Source organism: Xiphophorus hellerii, chromosome 10 (assembly GCF_003331165.1).
Source record: "Xiphophorus hellerii strain 12219 chromosome 10, Xiphophorus_hellerii-4.1, whole genome shotgun sequence".
NCBI lineage: Eukaryota > Metazoa > Chordata > Actinopteri > Cyprinodontiformes > Poeciliidae > Xiphophorus > Xiphophorus hellerii.
This window is the reverse complement of record NC_045681.1, coordinates 11,085,868-11,108,836: the sequence shown is the minus strand read 5'-3', so window position 1 is coordinate 11,108,836 and position 22,969 is coordinate 11,085,868. Positions and strand designations below refer to the sequence as shown.

Here is a 22,969-nt window from a genome sequence, read left to right as displayed (position 1 = left end):
TTTAGATTTTTTGTTCTTCCAGTTTTTCGAACGTAGTCTAAAACAGAAGTTTTCTTGGAAAGTTCAGCATTCCTCTGTCTCAGATACAAACGCATCTCATGAGCCGGCTGGTTGTTAACCGCACCTCTCAGGGATTGCCAGGGGTAATTTTTTTTTTTTTTTTTTTTCACGAGTTACAAATTAGTACGAGTTTATCCAGTTCAGGTTGCCATGTTGGGTAAACAGTGGTAAGTTCCTCCTGAAGTCCAGGGTATTGATTCCTTCACTGTCCCTGCAGCCTGCGGAGCTGCTCCAGATAACAGCAATGACCTCATTTTCAGCAGACATGTCCGGACATGTGTGAGCTCACTCCCATTATTGACAAGCTGTCAAATGATTAAGCAACAGGCCGCTCTTCAAGCTGATGTTCACATCAGCTTGTCACCTCTTTACTCTTCTGCATGGTGAGATTTGCTCGTTGCTTAGTTTCGGCTCATGATGTGACAGCAGGCCAACCTCACTGACTTATACTTGTGATCTTCATGTGCAGCTTCTACTCCTTTTCTGTGGCTTCTTCACAGCTCAAAAAAGGTCTATGTAACAACTTTAGCAACCTGGCTGTGGCCTGACCTGTTTGATCATTCAACTAATTTTAATAAGGAGTGGCAGAGCTGTTTTTACAACTTTTAAACTCCACAGAGAGAGCCATTACCTTTAAAAGGAGAACATGCTTAACAGTGGTGGACCTTCCCGGGAGTGTCCAGGCTACCAAAATTATTCCATGAAAATATCAATGACTTGTCCAGGAGGTTTAGAAAAAGAACCCAGAACAACATCTAAAGCATCATAGGCCTCATTTCCCTCGGTTAAGGTCACAAATCTGGATTCAGTGATTAGAAGGAGGCATCCTTGAGAGAGTTCCCAGGGGAAAAGCCATGTTTGCCAAAAACATTTTAATGATCCCCAAGATGTTTAGAACTATACTCTGAGGACTGACAAAACAAAAGTGGAAGGTGTGCAAAGTGTTAAAACTGGTCCACATGATGTTGGTAGTGTGATAGTCTATGGGCTGCGTTGTTGCAGAAAGTGGCTCATCTGTGAATTCCAGCCTCTGGAATTTACCCCAGAGCGATCATTTGCACAACTTTCACACATTCATAAGAATGTAAGGTTCTATTTAAAAACGATTCTATACAACTTCAGAAAGCTCTTTAAAGCAAAAAAATGCTGAAGCAGATATTTGTTACACTTTATAGAAAAATTATAAAACAAAACAGAGTTTTTTGTTTTTCCAGAAATGACGCCCTTAGGGTCCTACCTAGCACACATCATGCAGCGTGCTCCCTGCAGTCAGCCTGAGCCAACGTTCATACTCCGGTTGTATGTCATCTGTTTGGGTTAGACTCCTCTTTAACTGCACGCACACTGCCACACTTGTGCCACACCTGCATTCACCCACCTAAAACAACTTCCAGCTGTGTACTACCTTGAACTTTCATCTCCTCTCATTTGCCTCTTCCTGTTTAACAGGAAATGGTGGGTCAGGTGACCAGACGGAGCAGAGCACCTGCAGCACTGAGTGCTCCGTTATCCGTGGAAAACCTGAACTTGTTTTTATAGCAGCTGGTTGTTTATCACACCTCCTCCTTCTCCTCTCTCCTGAGTGTGGAATATTTGCCTTTTGCTTGCCAGGCTTCATGCTTTCCTCCACATTTCATCATTCTCCATTCCTCCTCCTGGGCAACTGTGCCAACAGTTCCAAGAGGTGTGGTAGGGTTTTAAAAGTCTGAATAGTTACAGTTTGAGCCAAAGCCTGATTTTTCCTTCCTTTTCGTTCTCCCTCCCAGTCCAAGCCCAGTTTCCCCATGACAGCCTTTACAAGCAATCTGAGAAGCATCCCTGTTCAAACACAGACGAGTCTGTATTCTGCTAATGTGGCCCACAGTCGTCACAATCCCCCCTCCAGGGACATGACCCCTTCTCATCTGCCCACTGAAGCCTCTCTGAGGCTCTAGACACAAAGCACGTCCCCATGATGCCGTCCTCGACCTTGTACGTATGCATAATCCGGGTGTAACGGTGGTCGTATGTCATCATGCAATGTAAACCGATTGTCTTGGTATTCAAAACATCTGAAAGCTTACAGCTGACCTCGGCTTTGTAGCCAGGTCTCTCTCTGGGCTCCTTTTTCGGCGGATTTCCAGTTGCTTTGTTGTCAGAGTGAAAGGAGGCCTGTTGAGGGCACATATAATGGTCCCTGTAACCATCCTGGAAATTGGATCTTTCTTAACATAGGGAGAGCTTCTATAGCTTTAAATTGTCCTTTTTGCGACAGCTTAGCCTTGAGTCAACCCAATAAACAAAATGTATAAAAGTTGGTGCCCATCCCACAGGAGAACGTAGGAAGAAAAAAGTTTCTGGCACAACTGCAATTCCCCAGGTGCATGAAAACAGTCAAAGGTCTGATGAGATGAAGACCTAAATGAAGTTCCAGGAAACAATTTAGTTTTATAAAGTTAAATTAATCCCTGAACTTAAAAGTAGTAATTAAAGGAGCGTAATACAGCCTGTCTTCTGAAGTGTTTGTTGTAGGTTTGTGAAAAGACATAGTCCTCCTTGCATATTTTTTTTCAGTTTTTCTTTTTTTTGTCACATTTACTGTAAATGTTTGACATCATCAAACAAATTTTAATATCAGACACAAATAACCCAAAGAACAACCTGCAAAATAACTATCTTGTTTTTCCAAATTAACTGCTCCTACACATTAAACATTTTTTGGGTTCAATTCAACTAACCAGGTCTGATTACTGACAGGTTCAAGCATTCATTCTACATTTTAAAAGTCAAATTTCTAAATGGAATTGAGCACCAGTGGTCAGGAAAGAAAATGAGCATTTTTGAAAGGTTGCCCTTGTAAACCAGAATTAAGACAAACAGTGTTTGTTTTACTACAAACCGACAGTCAAGCATGGTTGTGTTAGTGGTCTGGGTGATGCTTTGCTTCGTCTGGATATGGATGACTGTACCAGAAAATCTGGAAAGATTCGGTTCATGAAATTCAAGATCTCTTTGATTATCCAGCAGAAAAAATATTCAAAGCAAACAAACAAACTCACCTGTGAATGGCTTACAGTTTTGTAATGGGCAGAGTCAAAGTCTGAACTTAAATCTGATTGAGAATCTGTGGTAGAATCAAGTTGTCCATTCTCACACACACAAAAATCTGATTGAGAATCTGTGGTAGAATCAAGCTGTCCATTCTCACACACACACACAAAAAAAAACTCCCAATACGCCTGAGTTAAGACTTATGACAGTTCTCTGCTCTGTCTGCTCTGAGGGCACTTCGTTTTCCACACAGAGCCAGGTTGGTTTAGATATCTTTTTCATCATTTGAAAACTGGATTTTGCTGCGTCTACCCTGGTTATCTTTATCTGACATCAAATTTGTTTGATGATTTTGAATAGTTGGGTGTAACAGAAAAAAAAGAAAAAAAAAAGCAAACGCAGTAATTGGAGCAGAAAGGACTGTGTATAACCCCTTATGACAGTTCAAAAGTGACCAAAACTCTGCTGAGTTGGTGCTTGTGGGGGATTGTGAGAGTGTGCAGCGCTGGACCTTGGCACAGCCCACACCTCCTGTTGTATGCCTATCTTCTTCCAGAACACAGCCTCCTTTCACTCCTGTCACTTCGCTGATTAAAGCCTAGGGGCCCTCGGTGTGTCAGTCTGCCGCTCAGCACGTTTAACAAGGGCCATGTTTACCCATTTCCAGGGCCGGTAAGTGGCTTGCACGTACCACAGGCGGCTGACAAGAGTGAATGTGACCTTACTGTGCAAGCATACAGATTCTCTAGGACAACATAATCATCCATTACAGGAGCACGCACACGCAGTGGCCTTGGAGGCCACTTAAATTCCCCACAGATGGGGCTTTGTGTGCTATTTGAGCCAGGAGAATAGCATGTCAAGCAATCTAAGAATTACTCAGCCAGACCTTTAATGATGTGACTTCATTCCTTCAAAAGGTACCTTACACTTTCAAAGAATGTCGAGCAGCATCACTCTCAGTGTGAGCACGCTACAAAAGGGTGTGCAATCACAACAGAGCCAAAAAAAAAAAAAAAAAAGAAGAAAAGGGAACAATACGAACTCTTGAGGTCTACACAGGCACCAGAGCCGGGGAGGGGAAGCAGACAAACGGAGCAGCAACAGCCCTGACACATGGCCCACATTCACTGCCGCCTCCCACGTCACCGCGCTCCTTAGAGAAAAAGCCCCTTTTGTTTCCCAGAGCGGGGAGGGAGCGAGGTCTTTGGGGTGAACCGTCGCTCAGCTTCAAATCGCCATAAAAAAAAAAAAGAAATTATTTTGGAAAAAAAAAACCTGAGCGGACTTCCCTCCCCTGCTCAGCGTCCTCCCCGCTTCAGCACACAAACACAGGCCCATCAGCCCCACCACGCTTACTGCTGCAATTGTTTTCATGCAACTTAATTGGGTCAGTCTGTATTGCTGCATTGACGAGTAAACCAACGATGACATTTGCTGCTAAATAGATGTGCCCTACTAATAGCCGTGTTTTAAAACTTAAATGTGCAGTTTATTGGAGAAAAGCAATAAAAGAAAATCTATGCAGAATAATCTAATCTATAAACTCGCAGTGCATCCACATCTATAACAATTATTTGCCTGCTTAAAAAGCAGCATGAAACCAAAGTCCACGAGTAAACTGCTGAATCTATTTTACATGTAACCTTTCATTGTAAAACTGTTCCAACACATAAAATGTCAAACCTCATGCCATCTCGTAAAAAAGTAGGCCAGCTAAGGAAACATGGCCTACAATGCTGCGCAGAAATATTTATAACCCTTTAAGTTTTTCCACATTGTCACATTACAGCCACAAAGTTTATGATATGGCAACACAAAGTACTCCATGATTGTAAAGTTAATGAAAACAATTCTTTACTAAGAAAAGCCAGGAAGTGTGGCACCTATTTGTGTTCAACCCCCATTTTATGCAATTGTTCATACTTGTTTTATTTGTCAATATATATGTATTTTTAATCTTTAGATGCTGTATTGGACAACATATTTCCATCAAAGATTTTGATTCTTTATTCTGACAGCTGCCTTTTGTCAAGAAGCAGCCAAAAGACCCAGGTTAACTCAGGAGGAGCTGCAGAGATTAATAGCTCAGGTGGGAAAATATCTCAGCTATTACTCATGACAATGAAACCAGGGCAAAATTTTTAAAGCTTACCTGCAAAACACAAATATGCGAAAGAAACACGACATTGCACATAGCCTTGAACACGCAATCCCCATTGTAAAAACATGGTGATGGCAGGATAATGCTGTGGAGATGCATTTCTTCAGCAGGAACAGGGAAGCTGGAAACCAATTGGACTTGAACTTTAAAGTAGGTCACCAGCCCTAAATCTACAGCCAGAGTTTAAATGAATTGAATTCATGAGTAAAAATGTCCCAGTCAAAGTCCAAAGTCAGGACTTATTGGATGTAAGTCCTGACTTACATCCAATAAGTCAATATCAAATCAGCTGAAGACTAATGATCAGACACTATCCATTTAACCCAGCTTACTTTGAGCTATTTTGCAAAAATGAGTAAAAACTTCAGTCGTCGCATGTGCAAGCCATGCAAGGACTTGTGGTCTGAACACAGATCAATATTTTTTTATTTTTATATGTGAAATCTTCACAACTTTGCATTTCTTTGCGGTATTTGTCAAACCAAACCCAAATAAAACGGTTGTATCGTGAGAAAAAGTGAAACACTTCAAGCGATATAAATATTTTTGGCACAGCACCTGAGAAAAGACAAGACGCAAACCTGCAAAGCGTACAACAGAGATTGTAAACATCAAGTCAAATAAAGTGACTACAATTTACACTTTTAAACCTGTGTTTATTTATTTTTTTTATATAGAAATTATGTTCATGTTTTACATAACTTTGTAGTTACAAATCATAAGAAAGAAAGAACATTAACACAGTTAGCATCTCAAAGCGTCTTCCAGACATTCAGGAGCTCAGATCTCAGTAAAACGTTAAGCATCTGGATACTTTATAGGTGTTTTGTGCTGCTTGCTGCTCAGTAAAGAGTGAACAGAGCTTCAACAGTAGCTCGATAAGTGGTGTTCATTCGTCTCCATCATGTACCTATGTGCTAGTGAGGAACGTCAGAGGAAAAATAAAGACACTCTTTCTAGTGCAGAGAATTTATACAAACCTGCTGTGAATTCTCTCCAAACAAAGCACAAGTAGGTTATTCAGGGTTAGAGTGATGTCAGAGTATCCATTTTTTTTTTTCTTATTTCAACTCAGATCCTTCTTCCCTGACTTCCGTTTTATCCTGAGACACCCCACAGTGGGGGGGAGAGTCGCCTCTAACAACACAAAGTCCCCAAACATGGACATTTAAAGCACAAAACTCCTGCTCAGTCTCTCTTTAAGAAGAAGAAGAAAAAGAAGCCCTGGAATGCTCTCTGCATGAGCTCCCCTTTTACTTTGTCCTTAAGACTATCAGCACTGTTTATTGTACCACCTGGTGATAAACTTCCAGTCCCGTGATTAGCTTCCCCCGCCAGAGGAGAAAAAAGCAGCTCAGCTCAGTTCCTCTCAATCTGCTCGATGTCGAGCTCTCCTCCCAGCTGGTACATATCCCTCGTCATGCTGCACAGCCCCACCCACAGGGTCTCGCCGTCCTTCCCTCCGGTCGTTCCTGCCATCGTGTTGTCGCCACGGCCGCTGGGGTTCCAGTCGGTGTCGGACGACTCGTTCCCGTTGAGCTCCGGGCCGTCCTCGTTGTCAGACAGGTCATCGGCGTTGGGCCTGAGAGAGAGGGCCACCGGGCCAGACTTTAACGGGTCGTCGCTTGTGATCCCAGGGCAGCTGAGGCTGTGGAAATTCCGAAGTTTCTGTAGAGAAACAGGGGGGGAAAAAAGAAACCAAAACAACCTTGTAAATATCATAATTTCTGAATCTGAACAAATTAGTAAAAGTAAATGACTCATTTCTTCTATGAAAAGTCTGCCTGAAATTTTGATATCAAAAGGAAATGACTAATAAAGATTATATTACCGGCATCAAGATTACACTAAGATGAATCAGCAATGATGAATATTAAAGGCAGTTTATACGCCACTCCTTAAAAAGCTATTTATACCTTACAGCCGCATCTAAATGACCTAGAATATCATTGAAATGTTAATTTATTTTAGTAATTCAGATCAAGAAGTGAAACTCAAAGGTCCATGACGTGCACAATGATGAACCTTATTAAATTAAATTTATATGGATAACTGTTAAGATAAAAAACATTTTTAGAGATATTTGATGTCATGGCCTCGGCAGTCACTGGGAGTGGGTTAGTTGACAGTTTTCCAGCAGACAGTCAGTAATTCCTCCCTAAAGAAACTGGCTGTTCACAAAGTGCATCAACCAATAATATTAAAGGAGAGTTGAGTGGAATGAGAAATGTGTAGAAAAAGGTGCACAATTTTAAATTGAAACCAATGCAAGAGAAATTCATAATGTATGTATTGCATACATTATGAATTCTTAGGGTAAAGCCCATCAGGGAACAAGGAACCAAAGTATTCTTTTCATATGAAAGTAAATGTTGCATTTACTGACATTTAATCAGATTTGTATTTAAAAGATGAAATTAATTTGCACCATTACTTCTCGTTATTACTGCTGAGATTATGTGATGAAAGTATGGAACAACAACAGAGCTACTTTTAAGAATGTATGAATAATATATAGTAAAAAAAAAAAACCCCAGAAAACTTTGGGCATTAATTCAGTTCACATTTCACACTGGTTGAGGCTACAAAGCTGTGATCTGTGTTTCGAGTACCCACGCAGCAAGTGGCCATGCATCACTCATGTCAGCCTTTTGCCTCCTCTGGCCTCTCGATGGCCCTGCACAATGAGCACTTAGATCTGGGGAAACCTAGAAGCTTCTTCAGGCGAATACACATGTGCCAGTGGTGCTGCGGGCATGCCCTGCGACAGCTGTGCGTGCCGGAATGAGAAGCCTTTACGACAGAGACTTATCCAATCTGTACGGCTAATATGGGGAAGGCAGGACAGCTGCCTCATGCCTCGCTGGTGTCGGGCCGGGGGGACAAGAGAGAATGGGGCCTCTGTGAATCCCCCACCGTCATTTGCGTGCTTATGTAACCTTTAGAAGGAATGGGACTGTTAATTAAGTTTAAGAGGCGTGTGGATGAAGATGATCAATAGCTTTAGTTGATTTGGGTGGAAAAACCTACAATTTCAAGATTAATAAAAAGTACTTGATTGACCAAACTTAATGCATGTTCTGTGTTAACTCATAAACACCATCAGTAGTTGGCCATTACATGTTTCTGTAGACAATTAAAAAGTATCACCCGTCTTTTAAAAAGGCATTCCCCTCACAAACTAGTGCAGAGTGAACAGCTGCAAGCGGTGGAAGTGGCGCTAGCTGCAACATCCATAAATCTGCACATCTCAGATGAGGCACAGATGTAGCATTAAGTGTAAGCCCCATTCAGAACTGAGGAGTAAAACCCGAGCTGTTATGATCAGATAACTCTGTGCTGAAAGGAACTGCTGGTGGGCGCAAAGCTGTTTAATTTCAACAAGTTTAATCTACTCAGGCCAAACAAAAGGGTTCGCTTTTTATTTCCAAACTCCAAGTTAGAGTTCTCAGGTCATTATCTAACAAAAAATACCAAAGTGAATTTAGTTCAGATGTCTTAAAAGTGATTTATCATCATTTAACAGCAGAAAATGAGAAGAACGAGGACCAGGGCAGCTAAAGCTGATGCTATCATCCATGACCTTCTAGACAGTGATGATCGCTGTAGATCAAAGAGGAATACTGATGTTTTTCTTGGCTCTGGGAAAGCAGGGACATTTGTCCACCATGCCAATTATTGCATTGTTGGATTAGCATGTCAGACTCCAGAGTCAGACCTCTGGATCAAAACATGGGACAGAACCTTTGGAAGGAACCCAACAACAACATGGGTCTGAGCAAAACAAAAAAAGTCATCAAAGCTACAGATGCTGACCTCAACTCTACAACATCCAGAAAGACGAGATAAATACAGTTCCTTGCAAATGTTCATTCCTCTTTCATCAAATTATAACCACTAGGCTTCAATGTATTTTATTATTTGTTTTTTTTAGTGACAGATTGAAACAAAGTAGTGCATAGTTTTGAAGTTGAAGAAAAATGATACATGGTTTCCAATTTTCTTTTACAAATAGTAAGCATTTGTATTTAGACACATGCACCTTTTGTCTTTCAGTCTGAAGTTAAGCCAGACCAAACGTCTCATCTTTTAGGTCAGCTAGAATTACCAAAATTATTTCTATTTGCTCAATACCACAACAACGAGAGGAAGAATTTAAAAGGTTTATTCATTAATATCTTCAAAATCAGGAGTTTTCATACAGAGTGATTACTATCCCTTTAAAACAGTAAGAGAAAGCCCACATGATGTCATGGGTTTGGAAGCTTCTGATAGGTTAACTGATACATTTGAGATAACTGAAGTAAACACCTGTAGATTTATGTTAAGGCCACACCTTAAACACTGCTATCTTGTTTGACAGGATAGAGGGGATGTTTTTTATGTGGTGTATGAAATCTTCTGGCTTCAAGAGTACCTGCTCTTATTTCGCAGTTTGTTCTACCAGCTTTACTACCACTGCTTTGGTTTGGGATCACTGCTTTAAACTCCTCCACACGTTTCATCCCTGCCCTGCTGTGTTCTTGGTCTTCATTATGCTGCTTGTTAACTAATGTTCTCTGAGGCTTTTTCACAGAATACCTGGATTAACACTGAGATCAAATTACACAGCTGGACTCTACTTATTAATACTATGGCCAACAACAACAACAACAACAAAAAAGACAATACTCATTTTCTTCCACTTCACTTTTATGCACTACCTTGTACTTTTCTATCCCATAAAAGTCCCATGAAATAAATTGTAAAATGTGGTTGTAACTTGACAAAATGTAAAAAACTTCAAGGGGCATGGATACTTTTATAGGGCACTGTAGATAAGCTGAATTAACAGATATCCGTCTTATCTTTTTGATAATCTATAACCTTCAGCCACCACCGCTCCACTTCCTGACATTTGTAAAGCGAGGCCGAGCTCCGCAGCAGGCGATTGGTTTCTCCTCAGGAAAGTTACACCGGCGACGTGTCTGGATGACAGTATGCTCCGGAGACACACATTCAGCAACACTGCAGGCCATCTTTGAATAGTGAGGCGACTGATAAGGTAGATGGAAAAGTCCTACAGCTGGGTGGGGAGTAACCTCAGAGTCTTATCACCACTAAACATGTCTTACGAGTTTCTTAATTTGAAAAGAGAAACTCTTTAGATTTCTGCAGAACTTTTTCAAAATAGTAACAGCTTTCACTTTTTTTTTTCTCCGTGTTGACTGATGTTGTCCTTCCGCACAGAATCAGAGAACAACACATAAACAGTAGAGAAGATCCACAGCTGAAAACAGTGTGAAAACACTTTTGGTCGTCTCGCCTCGGGTTGTTTTTCCCTACATTGACCTCGCCTCTGTTTGAAGCTCCTGTGGCGTCTGCTTGCTGTGTCACAACAGTGACACTGCTGAACTCCAAATGACTGTCTCCAAAAGGCCAAGGCCTGCTTTTGTGTTTATGAAAATACATGAAACTTTACTCCATGTGAGGGCAGGAAGACGTAACGCCTCCATGGATGTGCAAACTAAAACAGAGAGGTGTGCTGGATAGTGAACCCGTTTTCTATAAGTCTGCTTTGACCTAGCTGTCTTCTCCCACGCAATAAATACAACAGTATTCTCCTCCTTGAATGCGAATGCAAATACACACCCACATAATGGAATGCGACTCTCAACAGGCCTGCATGAATGAATGACTGCTTTCAACGACAATGCAGGCAGACAGACACTTGCGAGGTGTGTCGAGGGAGACCGCCGCGACCTTTACCAAAAGTGTTTGTTTTCACGCCATGACAAGCAAAAAAAGAAAGGAAAATGACGTTTGCGAGTGTAACACGCAAACGCTACAGAGGCTGGAGGACATGGACTAAATCTCACAGGTCATGATCATGTTTGGATCACAAAATGTAGAATTAATCCAATAGATGTCTGTAGAATTTACATCTGGTAGATGTTACAAAGACTAAGTACAATTATTATTATTTTTTTTTTTTTACAGAAAATCTAATTTGCACTGTTCAGCCCCCTTTATGCAGAAACCAACAAATAAAACGTACATGTTCAGAAATCCATCTGTGTGACATTTAATTTGTTAAATTTGTTTTTAGAATCAGTTATTTTTTTTGTCTTGAGTTCACTGTTTCCCCCTTTATCTTTTAAACGTTTTTCTCAGTCTCCAAACCAACATCACTTTTTTCCATTTGGCCTTTGTTTTCCTTTATCTCTTACCTAATATGTAGCATTTTGTCCATTATAAATAATGGACAACATAAAATGCATTATAAATAATGACGAACTGACTGAAAACAGGAAATTCTTCCACATATTTTCCTACTTTATGATCTGCTCTCCAAACACTAACCTGAGTCATCTTTGCCAGATCCAGGGAAGGCCTCTGTTTCTGAGAGTCTGCCGGCCGCCTGCGTTTCACACCGATCTTTTTGTCGTTTAAGACACACGGCTGGGAGCGACTCCGGGCAAGGCCACCTTCTCCACCGCGACGCTCAAGTTCTGGAGTGGAGTCTGGCGAGCTCGCCGGTGAGGGTTCCTCCGCCTCAGGGAGGCAGATTTGTTCATGGGAGAGGTAGAGGGACTGAGCAGACGGATCAGAGGAGTTGGGAGTTGGGCCAGAGAAAGCGGAAGGCCTGGACTGCTCCTGGCCGTCGGAGCGGGCGGGAAGGCTGAAGCTGGAGCTGCGCTGCATAGCCGGGAAGCAGAGTTGCGAGTTCCCGAGGCCGCTGCGCTGAACGCTGCCCCCGCTGTGGCACCTCCTCTTCTCCACCGAAGTCCACACCCGGGAGCCTTGAGGGCGCCAGGTGGAGCGGCAGCTGCTCAGCTCGTCAGAGCAGGACAGGGACCGGCACTGGCGCTTGCTGGGGGGCGCGGTGGAGTGCGAGGAATCGGTCAGACTCAGGTCCTGCAGCAGGCTGGAGATGGTGCTGGAGGTGGAGCCCACATCCCAGCCCCAGTGGGCAGAAGTTCTGTGCACGTCGGGCAGGACGTCCCACAGGCTCTCCAGGCTGGTTCCGACCGGCCGCTGTTGCAAGGCGCAGCTGGTCCCCACCTCACGCCATCGGCTCGTCTCTGTAACAAACAGCAGCAGCGGCCTTTTCAAAATGCTCAACACAAGACAGCAGATGTTCAGAGCAAGCTCGTTAATAGTATCTCCAATAAGAATGGGCCACTTACTGGTATCGGCGTAAAACAAACGAAACACTCAAATTTTCCAAATAGGTTGCAAAGTATGTGTGTCAAAATCAAGACCAAAATCAGGCCAGCCATAGTTTTTAATGTGGCCCTCCAGACTACCACATTAAAAAAAAACTTACATCAATGTGAAAAGATGTTTAATATTATTTAACTTTAAGAAGTACTCATCAAATACACAGACACTAATTGACTTTTTTTTTGGCACAACTTCCCTTTGAGGACATTCTTGATCTTGATTTTGTCCAAAATGAAAATGAGTTTGACCTCCCTGCTGTAAGGTGTAAAATACTATAAATCTAAGTTGGTTTTGTTGTTTGCTTTTGTTTGCGGTTGCTCACAGATGAATCTCACATGGTTTGTTGTAGAGGCTTTGTTAACTGGCTTGAAATAGTAGTGGAAAATTGACACTATGCAGTAAAATTCAACCCCCAAGCTGTGACGGTTGTATTACTATTGATGAAAAGCCCACGCTCGGTCTGTATTGATTGTTTTGTTCAATAGTGACAGAAGCATTGTGGTTTGAGGGGTGAATTTCTTACTCCATAGGGACAATTTTCCACTAGTATTGGAAAGAAAGTACATTATTACTATCCTGATAGTCCAAACTGCTGCTTTTTGTTACTATATGTCCCAAGGTTGTGCAGACATAAGTGACGTCAAACTTCTGCTTCAGGATTGTTTCCGAATTCATAGCACTCGCTGCTTTGTGTTATATTCACTACAAACACACCCTGCCCTGTCCCTCAGGCAGTGCTCCAGTCGCCTTGCTGACTGGAAAAAGGAAGCTCAACGTCCAGCTGGCTCAATGCACTGGAGTCGGAGTAAATATATACATCACAAACATTCTGATGACCGAGTTGTTGCAAGAAGCACAGGAAACTAAGTCGCCTCCCAAATGATGTTTGTCTTTTCTTTTGAATAAAGGTAACCAACATGAGGTGGTGAGTCAGCAGCTAAACACAGCAACTATCCATTCATAGTATGCAGGACATTTGTTCCTCTCTCGAGATAAACGTCACTGATAATCAAAACAAGAAGCAAAAACAAGGCCTGTGGGAAATGTTATCATAGTTAGTCCAAGAATGTCAGACATTTTTGTCTCATGAAAAAAGTGGGAAAAATGAAGTTTACTACGTTTAGGAGATTTCCACAAAGATAAACTTACTAACATGAACTCACTTGAATACATTCTTGTACCTGAAAACCACCTGCTAGGCATGTTTCACATGAATCCATACGGCCTTAAACCAACTGCAGCAGAGTCAGCCTCCATTTCTTAAACCCATGAGACACTTCCAGGTCTTTGCAAGCTGCAGAGCAGCATTTAAACCACTTTGTGCGTCAAATAACATTGTGAGCAAAGTTCAGCTTTGGAAAATGGATAAAGCATATTGAATCAACTACATCCTAAAGACTTGATCTGGACATTCTGGCCTTTTAATCACGATTATTAAGGATGGTGGGAGGTTGAAATAATTTAGAATGAATGCTTTAACTTAAATCAGCAGCTAGATGTTTGAACTTGCAGTAAAACAGCACAGTGATGGCAAACAAGCAAACTGGTTAGAGGATGGATAAAGCTGGCTAATGTTTAGCTTCTGCAACTTTAACCAGATAAAAATATGTAGAAAGTTAACTTAAAAGTTAGAACTGTACTAAAAAACCTTAATTTAAATGAAGTCCACAATTTATAGTCACATATCCAGTCAGGAATACATCAGAAACTTGATGACTTTATAAAAAAAAAAGCTGGACCTTGCAAAAGGATGCTAAAGATATATTAGTGGGAGTTTAAGGATATATTTGAGCATGTACATCTATTTTTTTCTGCATAACTAATTTAAATGTTTTTTCTAGACTTTAATGATGTTGTTTGTTGCATAATTATTCCACTGAAAAAAACAGCTGAGATAAATACTCAGAAGCTAGTAACTCACAATACACATTACCAAAGCGTGTAAAGTTACGAGCACATCTGCATATCGATCAAATGAGATAAGGAAAGCTTACCCATGAGTCCACAAGAAAAAAGTGCTGCTCCCTGGCTCATGGTCTGCGCCTGGAAGTGTTAGAAATCAGAACATGATTCCCTGTCAGCTCATTAAAACACCACAAAAATAAAAGGAATGTGGAATTGTAGAGGTAGTAGTTAATAATTTCAATAAAACTGAAGAAAATGGTGAACAAAAGTTCGGCCACGGAGTTACGATGACTTCATTTCATGAGACTGAGGGCAATCTCAGTCCACATAAGTGGAGGAATTTTCTTCCTGCTGGCAGAGCTTCAAGTTGCAAGGATGCAGAACAAAAAATTAGTCAGAGTTGGTCAGCCTCGTGTAAAAAAATACTCCACTGTCATTCCAAGAGAAATCCTGGTTAATGCTACCAGCTTTTATGATGCAATCATCTGTAATTGTAGCATAAATGTCGTGCATTTATAATCATAAAAAGCATTCACATTGTTTCTCTGATGTCATGTCCTGTGAGTCACTCAGGCAGCCGTTAAATATTCTGCCTGAGAGTTAAGTTTCAGCTTTGTTTTAAGAGAAATACAGTAGGTGGTTTTAATTCAAAGCAGCACCTTCTGCTCTCCTTTGAAGAGCATACGTCACACAAACACGAAGTGACACATTTCACACACAAGGAACTGCTTACGTAATCTGAAAACATCCTCTCACCGTGCCCAAGTCCGTACGTTTTGTTGTTACATCGTCACCGCCCTTTTTTTCCACTGTTTTCTTGTAAATGATCACCATCACAACACGCATCCCTGTCCACAGCTGGTCCAGTAAAGGCAATTCATGCTGAGGGCCATCTCTTCAGGCTTGGTGCTATTAGTCGGCTGGAATGTGTTTCACAACTCGGCCCAAACCTGAGAGGACACAGAGAGATGAGAGAGGGATTAGAATTTGGAGCATTTTTAACATTCTATCGACCATATAAAAGCTGCGAATGGAGAAGAAGGGATCCCCGACCTGGAGGCTCTGAAATGCATCATCAAATGCAAAAGAAACCCCTAATATCCCCAAAAGGAATTATCTGAGAATCGCTTTGGTGTCCAATGCCGACTGGAACAACAGGAAGATGGATGGACACATGGGTGGATTTAAAATTTTTTAAAAATAACTCAAATAAAAACTCTGTAAATCTGGAATATTATCAAAATATTGCAGATTTTCTACTACAGCCTCTACACTAAACATTTCAATAGCAGCACAAACCAAACTAACCTGAAACCCAAAGCCCCTCACAGACATTTAACCTTAAAGAGTGGCCGTCCATGCACAGATAAATTTTTAATACTGAAACACCCAAGCTCCATTTCTCTCTCTCTCTCTCACACACACACACCCCCACACACACGGATTCCATTTCTGCTGTTCCAACACGTGCATCCTGTTCAACATCTACATATGTGGAAGATAATGGGAATTCAAGTTTTTCTGAGGCTGAATTCCCAGAACACACTTTATTTGTCTCCTCCGCCATCATGCGTTTTCACTTCCGCATGGCCTCCTCAAGAAAGCCACATTAAGTGGAACTCCACCTTTTTAGATTTGTGCGAGTTTCCTTAAAAGTGTCCCACTCTGGAGCCCACAGAGGAGTTGTGTAATTGACTCCTTGGGGGCCGGCCAGGAATAGCTGACCTTGCGGTTATCAAAACAGGCCTCCTCGTATTAACGCTGCTCCATGATTACACTAAAACTGCTGATTGCCCCCCCCCTGTCAGATGTAAATCTATATAATGGTCGCAGAGGATCTCGCTACCACAGCGATCGGTTACACGCGAGGCCACGTCAGGTAGAGCAATCATGGAACAAAGAGGACACGAGATGGTCGTATGATGCCCTAAAAGTCACTGTAGGAAACCAGCAAACAAACAAAAACAGAAGAGGCACGAGCAGAAAGGTCTGCTGCTGCGGGGTGTGGAGTGGAGTGCAACAGTGTCACAAGACCATGCAGGAGCACACCAAAGGTGCTGTTTGAATTCAGCGAATGACTTCCATCACTAACACTTATCACCCTGAGATGACAGAACAAGAGAGAGGTTCTGAGGAAAAGACACTCACAACACTCACTGAGCTCTTTGGGTTTATCTGGTGACAGAAAGGAGCAGAGCTTTGGGATGAATAATGTGCGTGGTGTGGCCATCGACTACAGAGATCTGCGAGATGGCTGCGACTAACGTTACGGAAGGGGAAACAGTTGTTTACGCATCTAAATGACCCAGAGACAGACACAACGACCAACACGAAGTCCTCCCGACCGATGACTCCCAGGGTTATCCGACATTCTTCATGCTCCCATCGTAAACACCACCAATACATTCAGTTAGAGAAAATTGCAACAATTAAATAATCTTTTTCTCTCTTTTTCCTTCGCCTATCCCTATAAATCTGAACTGAGTACTTCAAGTGGGTGAGGTTTATAACATAATGATAAACATTCCTCTGCTGCAAGACACAAGTGGAACACACAATTATAAAAACCTAACCTAGCCCCGCAGCCCTGGAAAACCACTCAAGCTTGTCTTGGATTTTGAATAAAAACAGAAGATGCAAAATGCTAGGAATAAAAAAATAATAATAAAAAGGAAGAGAGTGAGACTGCTTTTTCTTGGAAAGACAAAACCTGGAGAGCAAACGTAAGAACAGGCCAATATCAGTCCCATGGAATGATAACTTGAGATCCATAGATCACTCTTTACCTATAATGTAGATTTCTGGTTTTATATAACATCTGGTTTGCCAAATGTGATTGATTCCTTTTTTTTTTTACTTTTCCCAAAAGGATAAATATATTTGCAACTGGCTTCTTTGAAATCAGTAAGTTTAACAACTAAAAGTTTTCCATTATGCCAGTCGTATGATTTACATTTGAGATGCAAAAATTCTTAATGGGATCACATAGAAAGTGCTAGGATGACTTGAGGGTAGACGTACCAAGCACTGCCCCTCCGCCAAATGCTGCTGTGCACTAATAACAAGTGTAGACTGGCTACCTGAGCAGATAGCCCAGTTAAGTCACATGTTCTGTGCAATAATTATATATATATATAAAAAAAACTAGTTTTTGCTCACGTTTTTGCATAAAAATAAATAAATACTCTGATGGATGTTAGGAAACAAGGGTATTTTTTCAAAGCCTAATTTAAAATTTTCTCATTTCTTGAAACTTACCATGAGAATCTCCTACCAGCCCCTGCTTGGCACACCTTCATCCATTACCGTGCCCAGAGCTGCATCTTACAAATTGCCAAATTCAGCAACAAAAATGTCTGTCCTTCTCCAATTGTGATGTAAAACCTGAAAGCACCTCTCTTAGCGACATCGCCTTTTATCTGGAATTGGTGGGAGTCTCTACACTTCTGGCATCCGATAACTGTTTTATCTTTAGCCACCATGACAACTGAGAAAGTCTAATCGCTGAGCACAATGCAACAGAACATTTCACTTCCCATCAAAGACAGACTGACAAACTGACTTCCAACACATCTTTCTGCAATGCTGTCTGGCGTCTGTCCTGAAAGGCAATGACGATGCTGTCTTGGATGAGCAGATGTTGCCCTTCTTCCTTTGTGGTCACCAAAAACTTTTCAACCATGGCCGCTTTGGTTTGTCAGCGACATCAAGCAATCGTGCTGCAAAAGTGAGATACGACATGAGGAAACCACAGAGCTTATTTGGTCAACTCAACGCAAGGGGGCTTTTTGTCAAATGTTCTTCAACTGCATTGTATTGCATGTTAATTAGGATCTCAATCCCACTTTGTGACTGAATTGCATTGTAAGTGTATTGATTTAAAACTTTTTAAAATATAAATGGATATGAATTGGATCTCTTTGTCTTGAGACAGCATGTGTTTATTTGCTCTAGATTTAACTAAATTTCATAAAGACCACACAAAGCAATCAAAACAAAGACCCCAACAGCAGCGTCTGCTCTGTTTGAGCAGCTTTTCCATACATTGCATAGACTGTAATCCCGTGGGTTAGGCCACCATTACATAAGGATTTGTCAGCTTTGTGTCTGACAATTAGAGCTAATACTAATCTGTTTTATAGCACTTGGACAGCTGGTAAAAACAAAAGTGTTTGATATGGCTTCAGCTTATTCAGATTTATTACTCTGAAGGATTGCCACTTAGAAATGTAATCTTTGATTATTTTTTTTTCTAAGATGCTAAATTTTAAAAAAAGAACAAAAATCTGTACAAACGTTTAATGGAGGAGAGGTTTTGATATCCCTAAAGAAATACAAATCAATGGAAAGACAACTGTGGCTGTCTCAACAAAAGGAGAATCTGCCAAGCACCTGAGATGGCCAGCCTTGGCAGGCTAACTGGGGAATTTGTACTGTTCCTTATCTCTACAACCTCTGCAGAAGGAATTCAGGGTAAAAGGGACATTTTCTGCAGACAGTATTCCTGAAGGAAACAAAGCAAACAGCTAAACCCCAGAAGAGTAGAAGGTTCCAAATCTATGCCCACCTTTTGAGAATTCAAGTTCATCCCAATGAGTTAAAGTATGACCAAAATCTTGTTTTTTTTTATCTCATTCAAAACAAAAATAAAACAAATTACTATTAATTCTGAAGACTACGGCTTACAGCTGATAAAAATTCAGCACTGAATTGAGTTTCTCTAAAACTTGTAATATTTCATAAGACCAAGAAAAAGGATGTTTAACACAGAAATGTTACGTCATGACCATGTTATGTCGTATGATTACAGAAAACAGACTGCTGACTTGGTAGTTGTCCAGCAGACAAACACTGACTTCCTCCACAGGCAGGATGTTTTTGAGAGAAAGTTGAGTGGAAGAAAAAAAAACTTGCACAGCATTTAAGGTGCCTGATATTGAGTGTGAAGTTGCCACACACTGAGTGGTAATTTGGAGAGACTTGACCTCTTGCTTGTGCCCTAAAACTGTTAAATTACCAGTTTGACAGACTACCAACAGAAGCTATTAAAGCAATGTGGGTTTTACCAGCAATTCTAAATGTCATGTCACACTGATGCAGTCATACATACAAAATAAGCCACGTGTTGAATGAATGTTCTGTATTGTACGTACCTTCCAGTAGGCCCACATTTCTATGCAAATCTTTTGGTTCATTGGATGTCAAAGCAAATTGGATTCTATTCAACTTTTTGTGCCACATTTTTTTCTTCCACATAATTTTCCATTATTATGTTAGGATATGGCACTCTGAATAGCCGACTTGTACAGCAATTACCTTTTTGGGATTACCCTACTTGTGGATTGTCTCTGACTGTCTGCTGGACAACTGCCATGTCAGCAATTTTTCTCCATGGTTATGTAGGTCAAAACAAAAAGAATCTAAAAACCTTTATTTTGATGTTTTTGTAATATTGTAATTGTCTCAGAAACTGAACTGGGTGTTTTCATTAACTGCAAGTAATTAACAGAAGAAAAAAAGGTGTCATATTTGTGTATCTGTGTAGAAACTGAAACTATGATATGAAAAAAATTTGAAATCTAGCCATCTATTTCTGCTTTTTTTTTTTTTTTTTTACACTGCAGCAGCAGATTGCACATCACAGAGAAAACTCCAGGTTTTTGAAACCTGAAACTTCCTTTGTTGGGGTCATTATTTAGCTCCCAGTGAGCAGCAGGTGGTACTTAGTACTGTCGAGGCTGACTGAATGAAAGGAACTTTATGAAACACATTGTAGGGTGCTGGCAAGCACACAGCTGCCCAACACGTTCACAGAAATTAAACCAAGTCATACAGGAGGCTTGCTCCACATTTTTTAAAGCTGTGAGTGAATAGTCAGAAATGAGCATGGCCGGGAGGCTTCAATGGCAGCTATCGGGCTCAGTCGAGGCCCTGGGGTACAGCTAAGGTCTCACAGGCATGCAGCTGCCCACTTACCATAAATACAAAGGCTCAGCATGGCTACGCATGGCAGCCAGGGAGGCCCAGGTTCTTAAAGCTGGCTCGTCGCTTAATTATCTCATACATAATCGCTTGCACTGTATACATTTGTCCAGAACAAGAGCTTTGTTGAGCTCGGTAATCGAGGCTTTGGACAAACTTGTCCAAGTTGGAGAAGAAAGTTGTCCGCTTGAATGCTAAATCTAACAAAGTCTCTTAATTACACAGTGGATAAGGGGACACAACAGCTAATGGTACAAAATAGGAATTGGCAGGAATAGTTAATCAATAGGCTGATAGGCTTATTACATCTATAATCATGTTCTCTACGTCATATATTTGTTAATATAATTTTGATTAATAGACTTGGGGATAAATAATTACTTAATGTAGTATATGTGCAGAATATCATCCTTTTAATCTTGACATAGTTGTGGTGCTCCTACTCCCTAGGGGGTTAAGCAACCAGATATTATCTGCTTAATTAATCAGGGTACCTGCTAGCATAACCAGCCAGAAGTCAGTCCCACTCATAGTGTCGTTTAATTTAGGAGTCTACTTTTGAGCTAGTTGACCAGCGGACATGCAGCAACAGGTGGGGTGGGGGCAGCTCTGCATTACGCCATGATCCATGATGGGAATTCTGGCGACTTCAGCAAACTTTGGGGCATCTCATTAAAAAGGAGCTGAAACTACAGATGCGCCGACAAATGGGCTGGGTATAGGCTTTGATTGGTGTTCGACACTGACGTGTTTCAAGCTCAAATGGTCATTTTATTTATAATAGATAAATAAAAACTAAGAACTTAAAAAAAATTATTTCATCTTAGATGGGAATAATCTTCAAATCTGGCTTCAAAACTAATATCTGTTAAAGAATCTGCGGCCTGATTTAGCTTGATAACAAATACCATGTCTAAATGTTGTTAAAAGTGAATTAAAATATGTTTTAAGATTATGACTAAGTATTTCCAGTGGTACCTAAAAAGGAAAGGTAACTCATCTGCGAGTCTTGATGATTGGCAACCCTCTTATGGATACAAGTTAAAACGTTCAACAGTTTTTCACACAAACCTGCAGCTAACCTTCCAGCTGGATGGCTCTTGTCACAAGAAAAAATGCCCAGAAAACTGAGCCAGTCCACAAGTGACTGGCACACTCTATTAAAACCCCATTTCTAATGAAAGGGAAATGGGTTTGGCAGAGGAACTGAACTAAACCACAGCAAGAATATGATTTTGAACTTGACAAAATCAGCCAAGCCCTTGTAACTGTAACGTACAAGGGCATGTTTACATGCAGAAAATGTGAAATTCTTTAGCAGTGAAACACTTAATTTGATTGCAAAGACTTAACAGTCACAACTGCGGCCATGTAGGACACTTCAGTGTTCACGTTTCTCTGTTTTTGTTTATGGTGCCGGGATGGTAAACTGCTGAATCTGTAGGATGTGTGTCAGCCAACCCTGACTTCATTTCTGAGGAGCAAGCTGGCTTTCAAAATGATAAGACAACCACATTCCGCTGCAGTGCCACAGTCTGAAACCAAAAGTCAAAGGACAAATAGTACAGCCATAAAATAAGGTGGTGTCAGTAAGTATTCAGCTGCAATAAAAACTCATTTAAAAAAAACAACCAAACAGCTTGGTTTGAATGTCTTACATAGGAGGAAACCATACTGAAATGATTGTGTTCTTCATAATCAGCATCTGATGCAATAAACTTAATTAACACCTTTCATTAAGTATTAACTAATCATGTGCATGGTTATTATTTTAAAACACTTTTGAGAAGTTTCTCCAACATATTTCTCACTGTTTAGGTCTCATACAGATAGAGTATAGTAAAAGAGGAGCTGACTTTATTTATAAAAAAATTGCTAAAAGAGGAAATTGTGAGTGCTAAAACAGACAAAACAAAGGGACACAGCTATAGCAGTTCTCATGAGGAAAACTTTAGCTAAGCTAACAGAAACTCTATTCAGACTCCCCCGAAGACGCTACCACTAGCAATAATAATGGCAATTCTCATAATTTAGGAGTAACATAGCTTCAAAACGAATTATAACATTGTTTGTAGTGTAGCTATAGATGTTACAGTAAGTTTTCTGAGCAATGTTGCTAACATTTGAACAAAATCTCCAACTCACAAGCATCACTGCGATGAGTTCCTCGGATTCCCAACAATTCAGAGCAGCTGTTTAGTTGCTGTCAGCCATGGCGAGTTTCCTTTTCGCAAAAAATAGAAACAACAACAAGGTAGGAAGCAAAGGGAACAGCTCACTTCAGCTGCTCTCTACTAACTACAACACTGCCCCACTACTCTACTGTCCCACAGAACTACACGCTAATGAGCTTGTGACGACTTGCGTGGACGATACCACTCATACAGGGGGAGGGGGGGATGAGGCTTACATTTGATTAAAAACACCTTTAAATCTCATACTTAACGGTCATTGTCTGTATTATTTTCAAAAGTTTAATTTGTTATATTTTCTGAACTGAAGTTTGAGGAACATGAATGGAAAACATTTACATTGAATTGACTTTTGTTGAGAGAAACACCCCTCCATCCTTTCAGACAGTCGTCTAACCCCCTTGAAGTAATGAAAAGTAACCACAACTTC

The 22,969-nt window shown here is 40.9% G+C and overlaps 1 protein-coding gene across 3 annotated transcripts; it reads right to left on the bottom strand.

The window, feature by feature from the left end:
- Positions 1-6,302: 6,302 nt before the first annotated feature.
- On the bottom strand, positions 6,303-22,694 carry fam53b (family with sequence similarity 53 member B). 3 transcript variants are annotated; one of them, XM_032573960.1, is made up of 5 exons: positions 22,493-22,694; positions 15,122-15,315; positions 14,455-14,503; positions 11,597-12,318; positions 6,303-6,922 (listed from the first exon to the last, which is right to left on the bottom strand). In XM_032573960.1, exons 2-5 carry the CDS (start codon positions 15,209-15,211, stop codon positions 6,614-6,616), a joined length of 1,170 nt encoding a protein of 389 aa, XP_032429851.1. In that variant the 5' UTR covers positions 15,212-15,315; positions 22,493-22,694; the 3' UTR covers positions 6,303-6,613. The 3 variants fall into 3 exon arrangements, with proteins under 3 accessions (XP_032429851.1, XP_032429853.1, XP_032429854.1); XM_032573962.1 differs by lacking the exon at positions 22,493-22,694 and adding an exon at positions 17,624-19,377; XM_032573963.1 differs by lacking the exon at positions 22,493-22,694 and having other exon boundaries at positions 15,099-15,211.
- Between the last annotated feature and the right edge of the window lie 275 nt (positions 22,695-22,969).

Coding starts and splice junctions, on each gene's coding strand:
- fam53b (XM_032573960.1), bottom strand. CDS start 15,211: ATGCGTGTTGTGATGGTGATCATTTACAAGAAAACAGTGGAAAAAAAG. Junction 12,319..14,454: donor TTTTTCTTGTGGACTCATGG/GTAAGCTTTCCT, acceptor TGTTTGTTACAG/AGACGAGCCGATGGCGTGAG. Junction 6,923..11,596: donor ATCTGGCAAAGATGACTCAG/GTTAGTGTTTGG, acceptor GTTTCTCTACAG/AAACTTCGGAATTTCCACAG.